This window comes from Apis florea, unplaced genomic scaffold (assembly GCF_048593485.1).
Source record: "Apis florea isolate Af1SG1 unplaced genomic scaffold, ASM4859348v1 contig_3391_pilon, whole genome shotgun sequence".
In the NCBI taxonomy this organism is placed as follows: domain Eukaryota; kingdom Metazoa; phylum Arthropoda; class Insecta; order Hymenoptera; family Apidae; genus Apis; species Apis florea.
Window position 1 is genome coordinate 1,299,200 of NW_028256754.1, and position 22,012 is coordinate 1,321,211.

Sequence of the window (22,012 nt, forward strand, 5' to 3'; positions counted from 1 at the left end):
ATGTTTGTCTTGAACAAGTTCAACTAAGTAGAATAAGATTCTATTTATTCAGACACATAGTATTAATGGAATGATTTCAATTATTATCAGATAAAGACATATTATCAATATTTATAATAAAATGTCATCAGTTTATAGTCAAATAAAAATAATATGTTAATAATATAGTCATAAGAATAATATATTTTCTTTGATTTGAATAATAATTTTATTTAAAAATTCGATTCTATTATAGATTTTTAAACGAAAATATCTATTCATAGTAAAAATTTATCATTGTGAATTATTATTTCATATTTTACAATGATAAATATAAAAACAATATATATATTTATATATATTCCTGTATTCTTTTGGATAATAATTTACATTTATTCAAAAATTCTATCCTATATTATTATTAAGAATATTTAACATTTATTAATTATTAAAAACAAAAATTCATAATTATGAATTGAATGTTATTTATAAACAGAAAAACTCATGAAAAATATATATTGAATTAAAAATAACATTTATAAAAATAATATTTAAATATTTCATATTTTTCCTTTAAATATTTATTCATAATCATAATAGTATTTATTAAATTATGTATTATATTAATTATTAAAATTAATTTAAATAATTATAATTTTCTCATATTCTTTTTATATAAAATATAATATATAGAAAACAATTCTATTTATTTTATTTATTTAATTTTTTTAGACGAATATTCATCTATTAAATATTGAAAGAAATGCAAGCTCTATAATGAAATTAATAATTGCAAATTGCATAATTAATAATTGCAAATTTTAAATTCAAATTTCGTTTAATTAATATGATCGATCAACATTAATTAAATAATGTAATATAAAATGAGTCATTTCATTGTTTCAACTAAATTTACTCGTAAATTATTTATTGTATAAAAAAATGTTTCATACAAAAATTTCTTTGACATTTAGAACATTATTTAAATCAAAAAATTTTTTAACCAACATTTAGAATTATATATTCATATACTATGCATTATATTCAAAAAATAAAATAAACTTCATTCCTTTATTCATTCTTCCAAAAAACGAAACATAAAAAAAAAACTAATTATTATACACCGTCTTTAATATCAAAAAACTTTTCTTTGAAATATATTTTTATATTACAAATAATTTATAAATAAGTTCAGAATTAAATAATTTATTCTATATAATGTAAATAAATTTTAATAAGGATTCTATTTATTGCGCAATATCTGATAAAGTCTCAAAAAGATTTACTGCAAACAACATTAAAAAAAAAAACATATATATATATACACATACATTTACTAATAAAATTAATCACTTGCAAATTTATTTAGATTTCTAATATCATTAATATAAATTATAATTAAAAATAACAGGCATATAATAATCCATATCAATATATGTAATCTTTTTTTCAAATATACTTGCATAAAAATCAAATTAAAAAAATATATATATAAAAATTTGTCAACGATTAATTTGTTTCTTAACTTTCGTCAATAACTTTATATACATTGCAAATTATATATATGATAAATTCCTAAACAAGAGAATTAACAAGCACTTACCCAGCAATTACTATAAAGAAATCCAATCTATTCCAAGAATCAGCGAGATACGTTCCTTTCCCGTAAATGCCCATAGCGACCATTTTGATTGTCATCTCCAGGGAGAAAAAGGCGAAAATGATGTCATCGAACATCTGTAAGCCGAAAGAGCAAGAAGACCGATTAGACGGGAACACGTTTAACCTGATCATGCGGACATAATTGATCAAGGACACTAGAACAGCGAGTTCCATTAACTGTCGAACCACCAACTGCAGCTCAATCGTGTTTGCCACCCCTTTCTCCTCGACGTGTAAAGCCGAACGTGAAAAGCAGGACAAACAGTGCAATTAATCAATCCCCTGGCGCCACGACTTTGATATCTATATATTTTTTTATGGAGCTTTGAAAGGAAAAGAGAAAACTTTCTTTCGACCTTCTTTTTTTCTTCCTTTTCCTTTTGCCTCTTTTCTTTTCTCTCTCTCTCTTTTTCTCTTTTCTTTTTTTTTTTTTTTGTAAAGCTGAAATCTTTTTCGTTTTTTTCTTTTTTTATACTTTTGGATAAAAGTGAAGACAAAAAATAGGACGATCCGTTATTTTCAGTCGAGAAAAAATAGTTTCACTATTTTTGAAGATATTTTAGGAGATAAATATAGATTAGTTCGGTGTATTTTTAAATAAAATTCAAATTTTTTATGTGTATTTTATTTAAAATTCGATATATTTTTTAAAGAAAATTGAAATTTTATTTAAGAATCGAGTAAATGATATAAATTTAATCTCAGCGTAATTTCTTTTAACTTTTAAATTCCAATGTTGTATTTGTTATTAATACTCATTTCCAAAGTGTGCAATTTTTTTTACAATAATTAAATGTATAAATTCTTTTATTCAAATGTGATTTTAAATTTTTTTCAATAAATTCTTTTTTTTAATAAATAAATAATATTATTTTTTTGATAAAGATAAACAAATTACCAATAAAATTGCTCAATTTCAGTTCTTTATTTTATACAATTGATGTTCAATTTACACACATAATTTTAAATGGCTTGAGATTGACTAATTTATTTGATTTATCAAAAGTTACTTAAATATAAATGCAGTTTTAACAAAAAATATTATACTTGAACAATATGTTTTAAAATAATAAATAATTTATACATTGATTTAATTTTTAATTTTCAGATTTAAAAGTTTAGAACTTAAAAAGTTAAATTTTTGATCATCATTTTTGAAATATATAGATTATCATTACAATGTATTTTTTTATATTTTCAAATGAACAAAAAGTTATTTTGTAATTCTAATACTTTAAATATCAATATTCTCTTTCAGTTAAATATCATAAAAAAAGTAATATTTAATATGTGTCGTATTAATCACTATTTTGAATACAACAATCTTTTAGCTGTTATATCAGATTAATTCATAAATTCATACGTATTTTTAGTTACAAGAAAATAAATACAAATAAATGTAAAGTCAAACTTTATTTTCATCTATAATTTGCCATTAATTTGCATAATTTCTATAATTTAAAAATAAAAAATATTTTAAACTTCAAAAGAATTACTATTATTAAATAGATTGCAAAAGATTGTGTAAAATATCGATTACTCGAAAATAAAATATTTTATATTCTAAATATTCTTTATTTCAGATATGCTTCCCAAAATAATTAATAATACTTAAGGCAAATACATCTTATCAAAATATCTATAAAAAATCTAAACAATACGAATATCTTCTTATTTATATAAAAAATAAGAAAATATTTTTTTATGAATAAGATTTATAACAAGATTTTTTTAACATCACATATAAATATGTAGAAAATAATAACAATAAAAAATACATAGATAGACCAAATCCAAAACGAAAAAACGGATTAATAACTTGGCAAATTATATATATATATATACATTTTAGACATGGGTTAGTAATTAGTAATTAAGTCGTATCACTAATTAAAATTATTCAACGCAATCGATCGCGCATCATGACATAAAAAGAATGAAAGAGAAAGAGGATATCATCGCAATTTAAAATGCAAAAACCTATAATTCATGACGTACGGGAGTTGTAATTGCGATTTTTTCGTTTCGTTAAATTCCAACATCACGAAAAATGAAAATGAGTATACAAAAGCCACCAAGACTTAGCTATTGCGTTTCACATTCATCTTTATTTCAATATATTCGTAATTAACAATAAATATAGTATAGTAATAAAAAAAAATAAAGTATAATAAGTATTTTACAAACTACTGTAACAATGAGATGTGACAATATGATTTCAAATATGAAAATAATTTGAATAAAAATTTTATTCTAAAAATTGTACAATTGTAAATATAGGATATAAATAGAGTATAGGATATAAAAACAAATATTTTCATTCATTTTGTGTATTTTTCAATAATTTAATTTAATAATAATTTAATTTTTGTTTAGCAAATAATTGAATATTTTATTTGCTCATTGTATCATTTTGTAAACATTAATGCTAGAATATTAGTAAATTTATAATTAACTAAATTAAAAAAATATATTCAAACAAATGAAACAATAAGCAATGATAATAAAGATAAAAAGTAAAACATAAAAATTTTTACAATATATTAAAAATAATTCATTCGATAGATATTAAATTTTGTAATTTTATAAATTTAATCTGAAACATTAGAAAAAAATTTATTCAAAATTGAAAATAAGTTTGAGTTCTTCATCTTTCATTTTTCTATTCCCTGATATGAAAGAATCACAAAAATCTTTATCACACTATCTTACAAGGAAATTCACTTATTTTGAAAAATCTGATTTTTACGAAAATTTTGTGTATATAAAGTGTAGTGAGTATAGATAGGATAATTTATTTTCTAATATTTTGTAGAAATATTTTATATAACAGAATTATAGAACATTAGAATCTGAATATTTTATAGTTTAAAATTTTGTTCTTTCTCATACAAAGTTATAAAAACGAAATATTAAAAGTTTAAGAGTTGATTTTATCACGAAGTAAAATTTCATTAATAAAAAAATTGTTCCATATATAATTATAATTTACTCACAATGTTCCATATAAAATCAAATTATTATTATTATATTATAGCTATTATTATAGATTTTAGATTATTATAGATAACATAACTTATTAGTTGAATTCAAGAAAAATTTATGAAAAATGTGACTGTATTACAACGATAAGATCCATTATTCGCGATATTTCTAATACTTCATTTTTTATTATCTATCGTATAACGTCTATTGCATAGTTCAAATTTCAAAAAACTTATTGAAAGTGCATTCCTTCCATAACTTCTTTTATTCAAGGAAATAAAAAAAAAAAAAGAGATTTATAAAGTGGAAAATCATGCGAATATAGATACGGGATAGTAGAGCATTGTGATCGATTTTAAATTTAAAAATTCTTCCAAAGGAATGGCAAGCCGAGTTATGGAAGAGCGACCTGAACGCCAACATCTTCGACAGATTGACATTCCTCTTGAAACTATTCTACCCGATGAAAAACGCGTGGTTTCAACGTAGTATCATTTCCATAAACCCTGGCCAATTTTTCATAAAACTCCCCATTGATGATTCACCATTTTTCAACTAAATTTCCCCTATCGCTCTTTGCTCTAAATTCGTAATTTTATTTTTCACGTAACATTCAATATGGAAACTAACTCGCACAATGTATAAGTTAGTTAAAACAGTCGACAATGCATATCTCTTGCATACCGGTAGAGAGGTGATCAAGATGGATGTAATTGTCTACACTGTTATAAGTTCGACAGAAACAGAATTATTCTCGAAACTTTATTGTCACATCTCGTGCAAGTTTAAATGTTAATCTAGGCTCGAGAAAGACTTGAGCTTAAACGAAATAAATTCGAACATATGAATAGATTGGAAAACGGTAAATATACAGGATATCTCATTTGATTTTGACATATTGATTGTTAATGTTATTATTTATAATAAAAAATATTTCAGATAAAAATTGAATAATATAAAGAAATGCACATCACGGTATTTTTATTAATTCTTTTTAATGTACAAAGTTGCATCAACTTTATTTTTTTTTTGGAATAGAATTAAATTTTTTTTTTTGGAATAAAATTAAATATTTTTTAATACATCGATCAATACAATTCGATATTCATTATAAAAAAAAAACATTAACTTATATATGCTTAAAAATTATTGGTTTAGCAGATATTTTTAAATTTTGTAAAACTTTGCATGATAAAAATAAAAAAAGCGAATATTTCTTATTTCTCAAAATGAAGTGAGGCACTCTGTATACAAGGTGTTAATATATTTACAAGATACTTAAAGAATTCTAGAGATCAAAACAAAAGTTGATATATATAAAAATATCAATTGAGACTTATTTATTAATTTATTATATGCATTAAAACGAAACGCATATTGAAATCAATCTGTCTCAGTTTCACTATTGTCGCATTTTGTCTCATTCCATCTAATGCAAAATTAAATTACTTATAATTTAATAAATAGGTTTCAATTAACATTTTATATTAACATTTGTTTTAATCCCTAAATAATATTAATATATTATATATAATTATAATTAAAATTGATATATAGAAATAAATAAATATATGCTTGTAATATACGTACTTGTAATATTTTACAGCGATTTGTTACACACTGGTCATCGACGCATGGCTGGTACATCCCCAATGTAATGCAGTTTAAAAGAATTACCATCATGCTCACTCTTTCGAACCACGTGATGCTATATGTTAAGGAAAATGTTTTTGCTGTGTTTCAATATTAGATTAATTGTTAAGTATATTAATTGAAATGAATTTTTCATCTGAGATTTATTTTCACAATTACTCTGGTATATTCTCAAATTATACATCTATTTGAAAGCAAATTTTCGAAATTTTTATTACAAATAGATAATAGATAGAACTCTGAAAATTGTATCTATTAGAAATAGATTTATATCTATTTTTTGCTATTTCTTTGATTGTTGCCTTACTGTAATTTCAAGCTATTTATATTTATCTCTTCATCAATTTGATTGACTTTAATTTTCAGAATATGAAACTATTTCGAATTATGAAGACTATTCGATAGTCATATTAGTCATATTAATTTGTATTTGAAAGCTATTTAGAGAATTTTAGATATTCTCTCAGACATTTGAATGGTATTTTTGCCAGTTATTTTTCATCAATTTACGATAAATAACATCTCTTACAGAAACTCATGATAGTTTTATTTTCAAATGAACACATATTTTTAATCTACAAATATTATATATCATTAAAATTATTTTAATAATTCTATATGTCGAGAAAATTAATGTATGAAAAATGTATTTATTTATTGTTAATATTTTCCAATAGTAAAAAATATAATACAAGAATCTTTGATAACAAATTAAATATTATCAAAGAGAAAATAAAATTATTTTTCTTGATCAAAAATTAAACAAATTAATTTTGTAATGACTTTTATAAATTTATAAAAATCTTGTAATTTTCAATTATAATAAAAAAATATTATAAATACCTTTTTAACAAAATTGAATTAAAATTACTTTTACAAAAAATTTTAGTAAGTATATTTAATTATTTAATTACGCAAAACAAATGAGAAAAATTTAAGAATAATTGCAATAATTTAATTTATATTAATAATAATAATTAAACAATCTTTCTTCGTAATAATATAACAATTTTTAATATTGTTCAAATATTATATTATATTATTGTACAAATTTTGTTTCATTTTTTATTATAATAACATTGAATCGTTAATAAATTAATATTCGTCTCTCAAGAATGAAATTATTAATCCAAAGCACAGCTGCACGACTTCATCATTTATTGTCAAAATTTTCTATCATTTAAATAATTAGCTGTAGGAATACTACGTCTAGCTAGTAATTACAAGACAAAGCTCTCATCAATTATTTCTATAGACATCGTTATTTAATGAGAAGTTCATCCTCATTATAATATTAATTGCATTCAATGATTCCTTAAATGAAAAATTTCATTTATATTAATTGTTATAAATGAAAACAAAAATTAAATTTAATCACAAAAATTATTAATTAAGTTATTATTTAATAATAATAAATTTCAATTCGTAAAAATTTTTAAATTTCTTTCTAAAAACATTTAGAAAAATTAAAATAAATTTTATATAAATTGTTGCAATATATATATACATGTTTTGATAAATTTAACTTCAAGTAAGAATAAAAATAAAATTTTTATGAAATAGAAAGGAGTATAAAATAATAATTTATATTTTTTTATTTGGCACATTTTTTACCAAAGATATAATCGCATTGGAAAAGTAATCGTCCAAAGTACAATCCCAAATTTTGAAAACTTCTCTCGAGTAAAATATACCAAAAATATTCATGCGTCAAACTTCAGGCGAAACACATTATTCATAGAACTTTTAGTTATCTTCAATAGAGGAACAAAGAAAAACAATTTCGCAGGTTAAGACCAACATTTTCATAGTTCAAAAATTTCGATTAAATTCATAATATATATAATCTTATTACCTCTGTTATTGGAATGAAATTAATCGAAATTTATAATTTTTATAGATATATTTTTATTTTTATTTAGAATGTTTTTAATATATATATTATGATATATAATATATATAATATATATTTGATGGAATTATAATCACATAATATTTTCATAATATTAATTTAATAGCAATATTAAAAATATTAAATTCTAAGCAATATAAAAAAAATATAATATAATATATTATAATAAAATATTAATAAAAAAAATAATAAATAAAAATAAATATAAATAAAGTTATAAATAAAAATAATATATAACAATATATGTAATATATGTAAAATATATAACAAATAACATATATAAAAAATTAATTAATACATTATATATATAATATATATTATATATATACTTATATATATATAATTAATTTCATATGTATAAATTTTATTTATATATAATATAAATTATAATATATGGTCTCTAATATTGTATTTCATAATATATTAAATGAAGTTATATCACAGTAATCGACCAATCGATTAAAACTAAAATTTCAAGAGCGAAAGACAAACAAGAGGATCGTTGATTCGATTTATAGCATTTCGGTAACAAGTCTAAACGAACAGTTCGTTCTCCCCCGATAATTCGATTATAAAATAATTGAACGAACACAACGAACGAACGTGTATTATGAAACAGCATTATTCTCAATTTTCCCTTGCCATTACGTTCAATTGATACGACGAATGGACCAAAAAACCGATCATTTCATTTTTATTTCTCCTCGATAATTCTTTCTTCGCTGTCACTAATAAGAGGCTGAACGAATATCGATCTAATCTACCGAATGCTTCACACTCTTGAGATCATTCGAAACTGCTATTACCACCTTTGTCGCGCCAATTTATCCAGTGTTCCGGCATTTCACCATCGCATCGTGCCGTCACAAAACGATCGATCGATAAGACAAGGCATAACTTTAATCTTACAAATCGATCACGTTGCCAAGTGACTATTACCTAAACAGTCTCGATGCGTGACTTGAACCACCCCCTCGGATCAGATAAATGATATTTCATTGGTAATCGACGAAAACCGCGAATCTTTTTCCTTCGTTCATGAAAAAAACGTCTCGACATGGCCATGGTCACGCGAATTACACTCTTTCTATTATAGATAATTCTAGAACGGGAGTTTTACAAAAGAAGGCTACATATAGAGAGTTTTCAAAATATAATAAATCAAAATTAAATAATATTCAATGAAATTTAATCTGGATATAATCGAAAATAGTTTTGTGTGTTGATTCGACTGGAAAATACAATTGCATTTTTTTTTAAATAAAATCTTATAATTTCGATTGAGGACCAATCGATACAATATTTTAATGTTTATGAAAAAATATATTACAGTTAAAAAATTGTTAAATTATTTGAGATCCTACATATATTACGGATTGGTTACGTTATAACAAATATTTGAACAGTCTGTCATTACGATTTAAATATTATTCCATTCTTTTTTTAATTTTTACTTAGCATGTTTCTTATTTCTTTTCATAATTTTTTATGTTTCTAATCGAATACGTTATTAGATATCTTCTAACAAGAAAATATATATAATTACATTTTCCAGATATATCAATGTAGACATATAATTATATTATATAATAATTACCATATATATTACTATATTATTATATTATTATATATGCATAAAATTATATCTATGTCTTATTATATTTTTTAGAAATATTTTTGAAAAATAGATCGAAATTGGATTTTTCAATTCATGAAATTCGAATTCGATATATTGTGAGATTTAAATTTTCTTCTTCTTTTAAAATTGTTATTCTATCTAAAATAAAAATCTTGATTTCTAAAAACCTTAAACTATTATGTTTCGTTGAATATTATTTAATTTTGATATACAACATTTTTTTTATCTCCAATCATTTGGAAAAACTTGTTTCCAGTTTTATAAGACGCCTTATATATTGCTGTCTGAATTGTGATGTTAATCGAATGTCCCGAATAAACGAGGATCTTTTATCAGAATTATCGAAACAATAGATGGGCTAAAAATGTTAAGGATGGGATAATCGAAACTTCGAAACCTCGAAACTCGTCAAGGCTCAACAAGTTTCGAGTTTTTGAACCTCGAAACTTTTTATTATTTTTGCGATTCGAAACTTTCTTTTTTTATTAATTAATTAAATCAATGATAATTTAATTGAACTCGTGTTTAGCTTAATAATAACTAATTAATTTTAATATATTCATAATTATAATAATTTATAATGGTGAAAAAGTGAAACTTGAAAATTTAATTTTTAATAAATTAAATTAAATAAAATAAATACAAATAATTATTGTTAATTGACTGTAATAATTGACTATGTATAAAACTTAAATTTAAAGTGTTTTAGAAATCAAAAATTTTTACTCAATTCTTGATAAAATAAAAATTTTAAGAAAAAAAAAAATTTTAATCTCACAATGTATTAAATTCAAATTTCGTGAATCTAAAAACGAAATTTGGATCTATTTCTAAAAAATATTTCTAAATAATATAATAAGACATATAATAATATGATAGTAATAATAACTTTAATCATATTAATTTCTTATTAATATATTTTTAAATTTTTATTAAATAAATCGATTCAATTATCAGTATTTTTGCATTCTTCGTATAGCACGAATCATTAAAATATATCAATATTCAAATTCTTATTCATTATTATCTCTACTTATCAAAACATTACTGATGGTATTTGCTTTAAATACATTTTAATACCACGAAACAATTAATCTTCCAACATAATGATTAATTTTAATAATTTTCTAAACTCTGTTCCACCGAGTATAAGTCTATAAATCCTATTAGTCAATTTCTTATTTTTCTTCAATTATAAATATAAATTCTATAAATTCTCATAAATAAATATAAATAGAAATTGTGATACACCGTTTATACGTATTATGTCAAGTTTGTATTGAATTATCAGGATTAAATTCATATTCTATTCAAATCTATATTCGCCGAGTATAAGTCTATTAATTTTATTAATCCATTTCCTATTTTTCTTCAATAATATATGTTTCATCTTATAGAAATGATGACATGTTTATACGTTAATGCGTAACATTATATCAATTTCATATTGAATTATCATGATTAAATTTCATCTTACCGAAGGAAATAAATGCAATATACATAGATATACCTATTACGATATCTATTACTATTTATATTTTCTAGAAAATTTCGATTGTGAGTGTTTTTAAATCCATGTTTTTCGATTGAATAATTTTATTTAAAAAATTTTATTAAAAAAAAAAAGTTATTATATTTATTATTTTTGGATTTATCAAAATTGAAATGATATTTTCTTTAACTTTCTACTTCAAACTTATATACATATAATTTATATTTCAATTTTTTTTGTCCACAATTATATATAATTACATAATAAGAATATGATTTTGTAAAAACAAAAATTAAATTATTATATTTTATTGAAAAAGTTTAAAAAATCAATGGAAACGGTTTGTTATTAAAAAAACTTATTAGTCCAATTCAATGTAAAAATATTCTAATAAAAAATAACTTCTATTTGTTATTAATCTTGAATAATATATTTTGAATGAAAAGAATTTCATATTTTATATTTCATTCCATCCTAATGATCATTATTGATTATCATTGTTAATCTTATAAAGGTTTTTGAATCATAAAAATTTTCTGCATTAGGATAAATATATCAATATTTTAACAGAAAATAATGTTATTCAGATAGAATACACAAAAAAATAGAACATATATATCAAATAATAAAACATTTGAATAACGAATATTCCAATAAAATAGACTTCTATAACTACAAATTTTCTTCTTCTCATATATTATTTAAGATAAATTTAAAATCGGTGTCCTCGATGATTTCACAGGAAATTTAAGTTGAAAGCTAAAAGAAGCGGATAAAATTGATAGAGACTTTATATGAATACTTGGAAAATTTATGATACAACAGTTGCATCGTTAGTACGAATAATAAAACTGCATGGAAACTAGGTGGTTGACCAACTTTCGGTTCTTACCGATAAAGAAGAATGGCACGTGCTTACCATTCATGATAGATTGAAGATGATAATAACAAGGAACCAAATATAACAAATATTGTTAAATATATATATATATATACATATAATATAATATTATTGGGACTACGAAGATATATATATAATAAATATTAATACAAATATTGAATATGATAAAAAAATTAAATTTTGAATACTTTCGATACTCTATAAATAAAATAATTGAAAATTGAAAATTGTAATATAAATATTTCCTTTATAAATAATTGTTTTCTTTACTTTTCTATTTAATATTTAATCTGGATTTTTAAAATAATAATAATCTTAGCTTAACAATTTCATTAGTAAAAATTTATAATTTATAATAAGTTTAAAAATATCATTGAACGATCGTAACGTTATAATCAATAGAGAAAATTCAATAAAGAATATTATCACTTATCATTAAAATAAAAAATTACAATATATTGAATATAAATTTAAATATATAAAAAATGATTTATACATTAATTAAAATTACGATATAAAATAATTTCAAGATTTTAAGATTTTATCTTTTCCATACATAAATAATACCTTTTATATATTACTTTTTTTATACATAAATAAAAGTATTTTTATTTAATTTTGTTTATTATTATAATTTCATTTAATGAATATTTTTGAAGTTACAACTAATTCAAGAAAATTGTAACACTTTCTTTTTATAACGCTTCTCACTTTTTTATAACCTATTTATTACTTTTTATAACCTATTTATAACCTGAATATAACTTGACAGACTGCGAAACTATTGCGATTCAATATTAGATAGATAAAAAATACTTTCGTATAAGCATTTTTATTATTAGCATAATCTTATTCCAAAGTCGAAGTGTTATTATCGTATGTACATTCCATTTATTGTTAATGAATAATGTTATCGAGTATGCTTTTGTCAATAAAAAGATTTATACACATTGTAAGAAGAAAGATTGGAAAAATGGAAATCGTAGAAACGTATGTATCAAGATTGTCGCGGTAAATAACACGAAACGGAATTTTATAGAGCAATAAAAACGGCGAATTTCGTGTTACAGAGGAGAATCGATGTTACATGCAATGTCGTCGTTCCAACACGATAGGTTAACAGACTACTGACACTACGTTGTTGTATAGCTAGCTACAAGGCTGATGGCCTTCCCCGCATGCAAACATTTCTGACATTGCGATAATAATCTGATTGTTACTTTATGTTCTGCGAGAGTGTTTCACAATTTTATCAAATTAGTGATAGATACATTTTAGAATAAAAATATTTATTATGTATTTGAAATGATTATATATTTTTATGGTTTATTAGTGATAAAAAAGTATTCATAAATTTAAAAATATTAAAAAATTTTAATTAAGGAAAAATTAATATTTTGATTTAGCTAATATCAAAAATTATTCTGTAATTAACAATAACTTTTCGAATTAATTTAAAATTTCGATTTGTGTATGTAAAGCAGAAAGATATTGTAATTTTATAGAGATTTACGAATTATAGAATTGGTTTTCTTGACAATTTTGCTTATAAATAAAAATATTAAATATTTTTATGTATAGTAAAATTTCAATAAAATTCTCGTGATATATCTGAAATATAGTATCTTATGATTACTTTAAATTGTGTATCGTAATAAACGCCAATATCATTAAATATAAGAAAATTATTAAATGAAATTCAATTCAAATAATCACGTAGAAAATAATTCATGAAATATATTTTTCATATATTAATATAGATATATACATTCAACATATTATATCTATTTTGTATACTTGTTGAAAATAATGTAATAATCGTAAAATTTGTCAATATTTAAAATTTACGAGTTTCAAAAACTAAAAAATGTAATTTAAAAATATTTTTGGGATTAAAAAAATTTCTAACTCCACGTAGTGTTTAAAAACTGTTTCTTTGTGTCTCTTTCAACAACATGTATCTTAATTTTTGATAATAAATAAATAAATAAATATATATAAATTTGTTAGCTCCAATCGTGAAACTATGATATATATATATGATATATAGTAATAAAAATAATTATTACAAAGTTAAAATAAAATTATTAAAAGCTAAAATAAATTAACAAGATGATCAAAAGCAAAATCTATAAGCCAATGACGATCCACGCTATCATTAAAATTCGAAGTTACAAGTTCGAAAAAAGTTCTAAAGTTCTTGAAGGTTAGGGAATTCTAAAAGTTCTCGCAGTAATGTTTTCAGAAATTCTGATTGTTCCCGAAGTTCTCATTGGTTCTAGTGTTTTGGAAATTCTCGTAATTTTCGAAGTTATCATTGTTCTAGTCTTCAATTCTAGTGTTTTGAAAGTTCTGATAGTTCTCGAAGTTCAGACAATTTTAGTGTTTGGAAGTTCTGATAGTTCTCAAAGTTCTCGCAGGTTTTAATGATTTTCCCAAAGACTGTATTCTCTGAAACTCCCCTCCATGTTCATTTCATAAGCTTGGTGGTACCCTCTTCAATGGGGTACACAAGTATATCTAATAACGCTGCGGATAAGCCCCCTGATTGAGCGACACCTTCAATCCAAAGAAAACTTAGAATGAATCTGATGAAATCTCGCCATTCATAAATCCGTTGTTTTCTCAGGAAGTTTTTGTCCCAGATAGAATGATGTTGATTGCCGTTGAGTCGAAAGTGTCGTCTCAGGTCTCAGAACCATATTGACACTTCAATCACCTTCACAAATTGTTTCTATATGTAAAGCGAATGGTTATCAAATTTTTCTCTCAAAAACGGCATTGTCCTTGAAGTATCATCCTATACTATCTGTTCAGTATCTAGACACCATCATTGTTCAGTGTCTGAATAATATTTTTATTAACACATTTGAAACCATATCAAAAATCGAAAGGAATTTACAAATATTGAATTTTAATACAAAAAATAATTGTAAAATGAAAAATTTAACGAAAATACTGAAAATAACACTTGTATTGTAATGTCTATACAAAAGAAATTAAATATGTGAAAAATTCTTTTTCATCTTTCACATTTTTTGAAAAATACGCGTATGCGTCATAGAAAAAAATACCATCTAGAATGTTTTAATATACAATGAAACTTCGTTTATATGAAAGAAATCTTACATAGCCTTATTATTCAAAGTCTAGTTGAATTCCAATTATTATTATTCCATTTATATGAATCTTTCTTCACAATATAATTAGAAATGTATATTATCTTTGATGTTAATTAATTAATTTTTTCATTTTATACAAAGTGATAGATCTCTAACGAGATGTCTTTATATATTCAATATGAAAATGAATATATATTATTGTGCGGAAACTTCAAGTTTTGATTAGATTAGATTAAATTAAGTTAGGTGATGAATGGAAGAGATATTTGAAGATTAAAGACATACTCGACTCAAATTATATTCACTTCAACTGTTAATTATGATAAATTCGAAACTATAATAATAAATTTTACAAATATTATGCAGATAATTGTCTGCTGGAAATATGTTAAACGGAAATTTAGAAATGTACAAAACATCTGTAAAGATAGATTTCCTCAATGAGTATCAATGAGTATCAAAAGTATCAATGAGTTAAATGGTGATGATTGCAATGGAATAGATATAGATATTCTAATTTCTTAAAATAATTTCCACTATACCACTATAATTCTCAGTCCTTCACATGTTATTATACGAATATGTTTTTTATCCAACAGATTCTATAAATAGAATTCTATTATAACACGTTAGCAAAAGGAAATATAAAATTATTATGATATTTAATTAATAAAAATAAATAAAAAATTGTAATCAAAGAATATCATTTTGCAAATGAATTTTCTAATTTAAAATTTGATAGCAAAAGCTTATAATCCTGGTTCTATACTACGATCAGCCAATTAGAGCTTCAATTCACAATGCATACTGTCCAATACCGTCAATACCATAATACTATCATCCTCAAACAGCCCCTTTCAAACGCAAATTCTTCGATAATTCGACTACTGGACATCGAACCCGTAATTATCATGAAATCCGGCAAATCACAATTATCTTCTTGTTTAATAACCTTCTACCAACCATAATAATCAGCTCTTCATTAATTTGACAACGTATAGATAGTACGTCGGACAATCATTGCGGTACATCAGAATTGTTAATCAATTTATCAATGTTTCGACTATATTGGATGATGTAAACGTATAAATTAAATGCAAAAATAGTGAATTAAATTTTTAAATTGAGTGGATCATTCGACTGCCATAAAGATTTATCGTTATCATCATATATTTATGTTCTCTTTAATTTTTATGGTGTGTTAATTATTAAATAATAAGTAATAAATATAAATATCTTTTTGAACATTATAAAAAGATATGTTTCTGTCATTAATAAAAAGAAATTTTTTTCCTTATATTTATAATATATTATATGTTACTATTTAACACTATTTAATATATTATTATTTATAACATTTAAAAAAATATTTCATTATTTTTTCTACTTTTCTATTCATGTTATCTAGTATTATTTTCCTTGTTATTTATTTTTCTTTTTTTTTCTGTTATATTTGAAAAATCATTATTTCATAACAGCCTATGAAAAATTATTAATATTTGAAATCAATTAAATGCTTCAGTTAGAACATCTTGTTGTGTTATATATTTATATTGTAATTATAATGTAATTATTATAATCTACAATTATAGGTCTATAATCGATTCTAAATAATCCCTTATTCTAATGTTTGAAATTTTTACATCTACAATTAATCATTATTCATTCAATGAAAAAAAAAAATATTTTTTCGAATTTGCAAGAATTTTTCATTGAAAGATTCTAATCAAGTTTTAAATCTTTAGTATTGAGATGGAATTTAATCGGCTCCTTATAACCTAAAAGTTAAAGATTTAGCAAGACTAAGAGATCATTAAGACTAGGATTTACAGATCAGCAAATTTTTAAAGTCCCAGATTATAAAGAGTTTTATAAAGAAATATAGATGATATGTAAACTGATAGATGATACTTGCTGATACTTGGAATAATCATCTATAATATGATCAACAAGATGAAAATAAACAAGCTTAAAAGAAGAAAAAAAAAGAAGAAAGAAATATAACAAATGTTATATTATTATATATATATAATTATAAAAATAGTAATATTATTGGTTTCATGCGATTAATTCTTGATTTAATAATAGTGGAGCAAACAAAGTTATATCACAATAAAAGTGAAGAAAGAAAAATAACATTTTTTCAATTGAGATTTTATTTTCTTAAAAATTGAATATTGGCTATAAGTGAAAAAAATTTTCGTCTCTTTTTCAATTTATCTATCTGGTTATTATATATAACTATAACGTTTTATTGATTGTTCAATCAGAAGATACATGTATTAATATACATGTATATACATATATTTCACAAATTTTCAAACTCGATTTTTTTAAAATAAGATCTCAAATGAAAAAATTTTATTTCTCTCTTTTGATTTACTTTTTCATACAGAATAATTTTCTAATCGATCCTCTTATCTCGAAACATCACAATATTTACGTCAATCTTTATCTCTTTGTATTAAATTTATTTGTGTTAAAAATAAATTACAAATATTATTCAAATCTTTTTTTAAAAAATCAATCCTAAAATATAAGTTAAGTATTTCTAGAAAGAGATAATTCATGGAACAAAATAAACGTATCATTCGCTGCATCGATCTTAAATAGCAAAACCTACCGATTTAATCCTTTCGATAAGTAAGTTGATTCCTCGTTTATAATTTAACAAATGATGACGAAATTCGTCGTGTGCTATATTTAATGTGTGCTATCTTTTAACCTTTCATGAAGCAGCAATTCAAAGCTAAGCGTTAACATTGAATTTGTCAGATTACAGTAAGTACGTACATGCCACATGAAGATATTCATTATATAATTATTCAATATGTAAATTAGTATTATATACATGTATTATTATAAATAGTAATTAATAATAATATTTTGATATAATATATATAATTATATTATGTATAATATATTACAATTCCAAAATAGATAAAATTAATGAAAATAGATTTGTATAAATTTTAAAATATCTACTAAATATTGACATTAATAGTATAATTCAACTCAATAAACTATATTGTATTAAATATTGCAATAAATAGTAATTCATATATTTATGTCAAATTTATATAATACATGTATTATTTCATTTTGATTTAAATTTCTTGATGAAAATTTCTTGCTTATAATTTCATTTTTGTGAAATGTGAAATCAAGCACATATTATTTTTTTTAGAAAATATATTAATTTTTAAAGAATTTTTAAAAAATGATTAAAAATAAAAAATATGTTGTTTTTTCTTGCGATAATTTAATGAGGAAAACCAATCCCCAAATTTCAATTTCTTAAAAGCTAACTCAGGAATAATTGGAAATAGAAGAAAAATTAGATTAGAAAATTTTTTTAATAAAAATTAAGTGTTTTCTAACATTGGAACTGGTTTCATCCCTTAAAATTTTGAGTTGCTGTAGCTTAAAAGAGATACGTATCTTCTATTTTTAACCGTTCTTCAAGCCTGCAAAATTTCATCGAAATCAGTGTTTGGTATTCTTTTCCTTAAAAGACAGATTTGAAAGTAGTTCTAAATCAGAATTCTGGAGGAACCAGCATTTAATAATAGCATATTGTTAAATAAAAATGGATATGTAAGAAGAACATGTAAAAAAGATTACATATAAGAACGAAAAAGATGGATGACTACAATGTTTTAACTTAACTTAAGTAATAATTATACAGAAGCTGCGTAAAATATGAAAATTGTGCAACAATTATGATAAAAACTCAAATTATAAGTACAATATGAATGTAAAATTATACTTTAGCTTAAAAAGATACGCATATTTTATTTTTTTGTAGAGATTCATTTGTTCTATATATTGCATATATCTAATTAAACTTGATGAAACATGGAATAGATAGATCACTATTGTAATTTTTTATTAATTTTTATTAGTAAAGTATTATAATTTTGGTTATATATATTATTATTATAATTTTATTAAATGTACTGTTTGTATATCATACGTGACATTTATTCCATTTATATATGTAATTTAATTTTAAAAAGAATTTAACTCTAAAAGAAAACTGTCCATCTTTCACAGAATTGCTTATGTTCAACATTTTCAATCTCAAAAAATTTGTGCAAATTCTTAACACATTCTTTAGCATCATATATAATTCTTCACCACTCCTTTAAATATATATTACAGGATAAATGATTACAATCATTAATTAATCGTTTGTAAACAAATACTATGCTTTATTAATTTTAATATAAATCTACTTTAATTCATTAACAGCAAGATACAATGATGATTAACAGCAATGATAACATGTAACATTATTAAAAAATATAAAAAAAGGTATTTTAAATTTAATACAAAAAAATATATTAAAATGTTTCTATCATATAATTTTACCTAAATTTGAGAAAAATTTTTTTAATTTAAAAATTATATATTTTATCAAATTTATATATTTTCATTTTTTCAAATTTTATAATAGAAGATAAAAGATAGAAAAAAGAATTATTATGAAAATTATTATTAAGAAAACAAATATTAAGAAGTTTATATAATTTAGATATTAAGAAAAAATTAATGTTTAATATTAATAATATTAATAAGATTAATTATGTTTAAAACTAACAAATTTATGATTTATAAAAATGTAACACTTCAATTTCTTGTCAAAGATTCATCACATATACATGATATGGAAGTTATCTTTTAATTTTCGATTATTTATATTTATATTTAAAAATTTTCTTATATTTTTCAAAAATACTTCATAATATAAAGTATAAAGAAATAAAATATAGTATAAAGAAAAGAATAAAAAACTACATTTACTTATTCATACAATTTCATTCTTTTTTATTTTTTTATATTCATATGATATCAAATAATTAAATCAAAATACGGATTATATTCACATTTCTATCTAAATAACAATAAAGGAAAATATTAGTTATTAAAAAGTATAAAACTTTTTCTAGATAACAAGAAATGTCAAAATTTCATTGCATCTCTAATCCATGTCTAAAGATTCAAATACTGAAATAATTAATATCACATTTTGCAAAATCATGTTCTATTGTATAATTTCATATGAAATTTCACACATTTATTGAAAAATGACGTAACTCAAAAAATATAATTTTATAAGCTATAAATAATTTGAGTCGCTATAAAAATAAATAAATTCATAATTTTTTAAGAATTTATCTATATTCTATTAATAAAAAATATAAGCAACAATAGTTTTTTCCATATCAATAATTCAATAAATGAAAATTTTGTTATATCAATTTTCTAGCATATATGCAATTTTTAGAATAATAGCATTTCCGCTGGTTACGAATAAATTATGATCATATCACACCATTTCTGGCATTATGTGCATTTGTACGTGTGAAACGATTTCACAATTTTCCAGAATTTTATTCTCATATAAATTTAAAAATAGAAAAATTACTTAGAGAAAATGTACTTTTATATATATATAAAACATATTCTCGTAAATTTTTTTTAATATTCTTTTAAATATTCTCTCTTTGTATTTATTTTATGTATCCATACATGTGTGTGTGTGTGTGTGTGTGTAATGCATGTATATATTATTTTATTTTCAATTAGAAATTCTGTAAAATGTTCAATATATTGCTTCTTAACAAAGAAACTATTACTTGAGGTTTTATATTTATATTTATATTATTAATAGAAAATGATTGATATTACTAAATATTTGTCACTGTTTCAATATAATAAAAATTTTAATTTTAATAAGATTTGTCGGCTAATGTAATAATATATGATTTCATGTTATGTAATATTAATATTTCTATATTTAAGAACATTTGAACATTTTATATTATTTAGAACTAGAATATTTTGGAAAAATATATTTTACAGCAAATTTTTAAGACAATTTACTTATCTATTTTTGTATTATTTTTCTTATTAAAAAAAATAATTCTCTTTTTTTTTAATACAAAATTAACATTGCATCGAATAGATTATTAATACTTCATTAATTCAAACAAAATTAAATATAAAAATATTATATTTTATGCGAAAAATTAAAAATATTATATAGAAAATAGAAAATAATTTATAATATATATATTATAATGTATATTATATTATTTATTTATATGTATTTATATTCACTATTTTTTTATTATGAAGAGATTACAAGATTTTTAGAAAAATACGTTTTTTACTCTCAACTTCGAAGGCTGTTTTCATCCCCTAAATATAGGACTATTGCCGATAAAAAAGTACGGGTCAAATATTTTTTCAAAAACTATATCCTTTGGAAATTTCATCAAAATCAATTATTAACACTTGGAAAACTTTCTTTGTAAGTTAACGTTTTATGCTTATATTTACATCGTTGTTATCGTAAAATCCTTTCATTATTGTAAACTTGATACCAATATGTAAACAAAATTCAAATCACGTTTTATGCTAAATTCTTCTATTATTGTTTTAAATTTTATTATAAAATTAGAAATTTTATTTATTTATTTAAAAAATCATTTTATACATATATTATAATAATATAATAATAAATACAATTTTCAACATAACAAATAGATTTCAATAAAAAATTTGATTGAATTAACTATTTTACATCTTGACAAATGAATAAAAACAACACAATTATACAAAAGAATGTCATTTTTTAAAATTATAATAAATTCATTTT

At 21.5% G+C, this 22,012-nt stretch overlaps 1 protein-coding gene across 8 annotated transcripts in view; it reads right to left on the reverse strand.

Annotated features, from left to right (window-relative positions):
- Window positions 1-22,012, reverse strand: part of Ca-alpha1T (Ca[2+]-channel protein alpha[[1]] subunit T) — a 190,110-nt gene that overhangs the window by 129,396 nt on the left and 38,702 nt on the right. For all 8 annotated transcript variants that reach the window (XM_086912427.1, XM_086912429.1, XM_086912428.1 and 5 more), the window contains 2 exons: window positions 6,217-6,328; window positions 1,583-1,716 (listed from right to left, as the gene is read on the reverse strand). In XM_086912427.1, coding sequence (XP_086768553.1) covers window positions 1,583-1,716; window positions 6,217-6,328 — 246 coding nt within the window. The remainder of the gene's footprint in view (window positions 1-1,582; window positions 1,717-6,216; window positions 6,329-22,012) is intronic.